The 6,000-nt window shown below is 40.5% G+C and overlaps 1 protein-coding gene across 4 annotated transcripts in view; it reads right to left on the bottom strand.

The window, feature by feature from the left end:
• The window catches only part of col15a1a (collagen, type XV, alpha 1a), a 79,228-nt gene extending 73,595 nt beyond the window's left edge, over positions 1–5,633 (bottom strand). For 2 of the 4 annotated variants that reach the window (XM_079863888.1, XM_079863887.1), the window contains exons 1-2: positions 5,298–5,433; positions 5,110–5,201 (exon numbers count right to left, since the gene is read on the bottom strand). In XM_079863888.1, the coding sequence (XP_079720014.1) occupies positions 5,110–5,201; positions 5,298–5,326 (121 nt within the window). In that variant the 5' untranslated portion in view covers positions 5,327–5,433. Of the gene's footprint in view, positions 1–5,109; positions 5,202–5,297 lie in introns of all 4 variants that reach the window. The other 2 variants (XM_079863890.1, XM_079863889.1) reach the window with 2 other exon arrangements.
• Between the last annotated feature and the right edge of the window lie 367 nt (positions 5,634–6,000).

A 6,000-nucleotide genomic window follows, 5' to 3' on the forward strand; every position in this document is an offset into this window, starting at 1 on the left:
ATCTGTCCAGAGAGTGTGTGTGTGTGTGTGTGTGTGTGTGTGAGATGGCACAGGCCTCCGGGACGACAGCTTGGATCGCTCAGGGACAGATGATACACAGGCATCATCAAGACTTCTTCACAGTGCATTTCACAGCTAAATACGGTCATCCTGTTAGTTATACACCTGAAACATTCACATTTACTTTAAATACCATAATGAAGTGCATAATTGATTGGAATAAAATGCAAATTGTGTGAGGGTGTACATTACCCTTCAAATTGTGCAAACTGAAATTGCGAATTGAAAATACGGCCAATGGAAAGACGTCAATTTCGCAAAAACTCCCATCTATCGCTAAAAACGTTTTCCCGCTCACATGAGGGGGTTTTCAGGCAAGGAATATTTTGCAAAACTGCAATGAAACGTTTTTTTCCGCATTTACAGGTCAGGTCACCTGACGTACGTAAAAGTCACATGATCATTCTTTAAACATGGCGCGTGTGTTTGGGCAGAATACGAGACAGAGTTCTTCATTAAACTCATAAAACACAAAAGTATCACAGGAATACTGGATTCTAAACCTCCAAGAAATGCCACAATCACGAGCTTGAAGCAGAACTGAGAAACTCCCAGAACTCCTCACACCAGCCGCTCCCAGTATAAGGGTTTTCCATGCCAGTAATGTTGGAAAACACACACACACGTCTACTTCCATTAATAATACTGGCTAGTGCGGCGGCTAGGATATACGTAAACTAAACAAGATTGTTGGAATGATTATCGTGAGAGGAAAAAATTACATTTCAGGTTAATGGAAACGCCCTCATTTCACAAGTTTTTTATCAACATTTAGAAAATATCGCAAAAGTTTTGCGACTATATCTCACAATGAGGAACGAAACGTGCAATGAGAAGCGCTTATAAACTAAAGTTAAGCTTTCCTGCTCAATGGTTTAACATTTGTAAATGAAAAAATGAAGACAGCCATAATTATTAGTATTATTTATATTATTTTTATTTATTTATTTTAATCAATATTTTATTTTAATACTTTTTTTTCTGTGAAATATTACAATAAATAATATTTCTTATCTTCATGTGTCTAGTTCACAGCTGGACGCTGGTCATCATCGATGTGTAAACCGTTGTGATTTCAGGAGTGACTCTATTAAACACATTAAAGGATTTGCTCCCGTGTTTTAGAGCACTTTGCAGTGTGTTTCAACAAGAAGCTTGCCAGCATAATCCTAAATCTGCTCTATAAGCTAAAGAAAATAAAAATACATTAAAATTTGTTTTCATTGACTCTCAAAACATGAGGAAATGTTAGAGTTAAACACCCTTGAACATGAGCAGAAACCCATGCCTCTCTCTCTTCCACACAGAACAAGTGTCTCTCTCTGTCTCTCTCTCTCTCTCTCTCTCTCTCTATATATATATATATCACACACACACACTCTCTCTCTCTCTCAGGTCTCCAGCCACTGAGGAAAGGATGAGACGTCTTCTATCATTCCTGTTTGGTCACTGTCGCACATTTCCTTTGATGGAGTTTCATCCGTCGCCTAATATTTTCCAGAAACTGGAGTCAGACGTGTCAGTGGACGAAGGAAAATCGCCTCAGGCTGTCAGTCCAAACCTTTAATAACACAGTGTTTGTGGGACATCATAATACACTTATGAAACACACAGAAACACACATCTAACTGAACACACACACGCCCAGGCAAACAACACTGCAGAAAATCAAACCCGTAACCTGTGGCGCTCTAGCGGTTAATAAGCAGAACGCACACGTCTGGTGGAGGGACACTGTAGCCGGATCTACTTCTCTGTGTTTGTGTCTATGGCGAGTCACGCAGGAGCTGTGTATAGTCCCGATATAAACACTTATTATAGGTGTACCGCGGTGACTCAGGATAAGACAAAAACACAGTTTGGAAAATTTTGTACATTTTGAACACAAAAAAAGTTACGAACTGCAGCTTTAATAACTTTTAATAACATTTCTGGATACTTTACAGCTAAATAAAGCTTTGTTATTGGCATTGATGGTTCCATAAAGAATCTTTAACATCCCTAGAATCTTTTTATTGCACAAAAGCTTCTTCAGATTATTAAAATGTTCTTCGCACTAAGAAAAACGTGGTTCTTTTAAGAACTGAAAGGAGATTGGGGAAATGAAAATGGTTCTTCAGCCCAAAAAATCCCATTTTGGAAGCTTTATTTTGAAGAGATGAAACCCCTCATCTGGCACTATAGGATTTATTAAGAGTGTGTTGATTAATCAGGCTACACCCATATACCAGCAGAGCCTTACTGTGAGAGGACTTTACCTTACTGTGAGAGGACTTTACCTTACTCTGAGAGGACTTTACCTTACTGTGAGAGGACTTTACCTTACTGTGAGAGGATGAGACGCAAGGAAACCAGGACGCAAAGTTAAAAAGCAGCCCAGCTCTCGGTGGAGATGAAGCCGGATTATTAGGAGGCCATGACATATAAAAGCCAAAGCGTAAATCTGGTCAGGACTCGTAGAGAACTTCAAAAACCCCACAGAATCTGAACCTCAAATCAGCATCTCATCCAAAATGATGTTGCCTTTAACGGTACAGTGGTTTTCCCAGAGGGACTGAAGATCAGGGGAGAGCCTCCAGATCTCAGGGCTGTTTCATGTGGCTCAAGGCTTCAGATGTTTCTAAGACAATTCTTCAACAGTAGGATCATTACAGAAGGTCGGCCTCATTCCTGCGGTTAATACAAGCTGTCAGCATCCACACTCGAGCCGATCCTGAAGTTATGGAGATGAGTAACTGTAATACAAACTAAATAAGAACAGAGGAACCAAAGCTAGAGGAATTCAAAGCCCTGGAGAACACGACTGAAACTCTCTGAGCCGGACTAAAGCTGGGTCAGTGTGATATACAGAGATATGAAGAACACGACTGAAACTCTCTGAGCCGGACTAAAGCTGGGTCAGTGTGATATACAGAGCTCTAGGGGAAATGTGTTTGAGTCCAGGTAGGCTCTACTGGATTACATTTAACTGGCACATTAAAAACCCAAACCATGAACAAGAGAAGTGAAGCAGCCAGTGCCACTCTGACACAGCAGGAGAACAAACACCGTTAGAGAGGAGAAGTTTGAGCATCAAACAAACGTTAGAGTTAGAAAAGCAGCTGTGCTCTCACAATACGCTCACAGAAGGGTCGTTTCCGTGGCAACTGCTCTATTATTGTGTTTACAGCTGGGATGGAAATATTTGTCCCAAATCAGTCCGTCTGCAGGATGATTCGTCTTTATACACTACAGTTCCTGTGAAACCTGAATCACAGAAGACCTCAGGAGTGTAATCTCACTGGCTTACACCGAAAACTAAACGTTTGTCATCTTTTACTCACTTCGTTCCAAACCTGTGTGACTTTCTGTGTTGAAAAGTATTTCAATGACTTTTTGTCCATACAATGAAAGGCGACGGGATCTAAAACAACGTTTGACCCAAATGAAAAAATACTAATCTATCTTTGAGTCCCCCGTTCGATATGAAGGTGATGATAGAATCTTTGATAGAACATTCAGAAGCTTTCTGCCTGCGTTTGGTGTAATGTGTCAATCATCCGCTGATTCAAGCAGAGGAACTGCAGTGTTATTGAAGCCAAGCCATTCCTCAAAACATATTAGGTTGATCATGAACACAAGCCGAGGTCAGGAATGCAGTTCTTTGGCAGCGAGAACGAACAGCTCTGCGTTATTTTACAGATGGAGTACAATCCAGCTTTTGTGGACATGATGTCATCCTTAGGGAAAGATAACTCCACTGCTGGTCATAATGGCAGATTGCTTGTGTTTCGACCCAACAGAGGAACTGTGCCAACTATCCGTCATTCTGAGGGTAATTAGGGTAAAGAATGGGGTTTTTCCTCAATGACCTTCTGTGACCTTGAACTCCTCATTAAACTATGAGCCTCGCCTGCATACAGTAATGGAGTCACTTTAAGGCAAACTATTAAGGAGAACTATATAATATAGCAACTTTCAGCATTAAATTAACAGAAAGACACATGGACATCATAATAAATTATGAAGATGGCCAATCAAATCAAAGAGAGCGGGGCTTAACTATTCCAACAAGACGCTTTAGTTTTAGCAGTGAAAGAGTGCGTCGGACGATGTAATATTGGACAACTGTTTTACAATAGAAACGTTCAGCGACCGAAAGTAATATCCAGTGAAGCAAACTACTCAACATTTTTGTTGATGATCTTAATTGTAGATTTGATTGAAGTTCACATTAACAGAAACATTCCATTGCAAAAACGTTGAAAACACCGTTAAAATAGTTAAAAGTGCTATACAAACCAGATTACCACAGGAACAGAACAGGGCTTCATTTCTGTTACTGCAACTTTCATAAACCCAGGTGAAGTTTGATTCGTTTGCACGAATCGATTCAGTCGAAGGTTGTTTCAAAGAATCGCTTCGAAAAACAGATTCAGCCATTATTTCCCGCCATAACGCATCCCGTGACCATGACGTCAGGTTCACACGCTCGAAACCAGACAAGATTCAGTTCATATAAACAACAATCATTTAGAAACTTAATATAATTAGCCTTTACATTAAACAATAAGCTACTAAAATTATTTTGCATCTCTTGGTTGAATTCTCGTGATTTTTGCACGTAGGCCTAATAAAATGCTGTTACTTATTAAAATCAACTCTGTTTCGTTGGTAGGTCAGATACAGTCAACTCTTAAACACATCTCCAGTACTTTATGTGCAACATTTCTGCTATTAAAGTAACTTAATTTTCGCCCAATCAGTCAAATTTCCCGCTGCTCTTCCTAATCATCTTGTACACACAGAATGTGCCAGAGAACCAGCGTTTGGCTTCCCAAAGGACAGATTCAACAGACACGATTCATTCTCAGCTTCAGGCCGATTCACCTGCGAACCGTTCAGATCTATGGTTCAGATCGGCACTGCGAGCCGGTTCGACACATTCAGTCAAAAGATCCGACTCAAAAGAACGAGTCGTTCACTAATCGGACATGCCCACCACTAATTTCTGCAGCTTATATACATTAGTGTAACACATAAACACGAGTTATTGATGCTGTGCCATACCTGAGTGCAGGGAGAATGCGCGCGCAGGAGGACAGAAGCTGACAGTGATGAAGATGAAGATGATGAAGATGATCCTCCAGCTCCAGACTCTGCTGATCAGAAATAAAGATGAAGATGAGCTGAGGCCAGGTGATTCTCAGAATGAAGTGAATGAAATATGAAGCACATGCACAGGACAGGTCAGTCACCTGAGCACTGAGGCGCGTGCACGAGCCATGACTGTGGTCCAGAGGGTGTTCGTGTCTCGGGTCCCGTTAGAGACTGTGATCTCTCTCTCTCTGTCTCACACACACACACACACACACACTCACTCTCTCCCTCTCTGCTGTGAGACTGATCGAGAGCAGCTCCACGTGAACAAAGGCAGTCTCAGTTCGGACTCTGAAATACGACTCCAGCTCCTCCTCAACTCCACACACTCCACACACACACACACACACACACACACACACAGAGTTAAATCCTCACCTAACAAACATCATCTGTGGTTCCTCGTGCTCGCTCCTCTTCCGATGACTGTGACTGAAATCTATAGTGTGAGTCTGGCACAGCTCTTGTGCTTCATGAGACAGAATAATGGAGTTTATTAGTGTTGTTAACTACCAGAAGCCAAAGCATGAGAGAGAGATAAAATAAAAAAACAGGAGTCCCAAAAGACACAAAAGTGTCTAAATGTTTATGGATATCATTGTATCAATTGATAACATATTAAACCAAGTGTTATTTGCAAACAATGCTGCAAGAGCTTTTCTCAAAACTAACTCAGATTTTGTATTTATTTGTGTCTATTTTAGATGTAAATTCATGCTGTTTTTTGTAGTTAATTGGAAGTTATTAATCTATACAAAATAAATTAATAAATTAAAATAATAAATGGAATAAACTCATGCT

The sequence above is a fragment of the Squalius cephalus genome (genome assembly GCF_949319135.1).
Source record: "Squalius cephalus genome assembly, chromosome: 25".
In the NCBI taxonomy this organism is placed as follows: Eukaryota; Metazoa; Chordata; class Actinopteri; order Cypriniformes; family Leuciscidae; genus Squalius; species Squalius cephalus.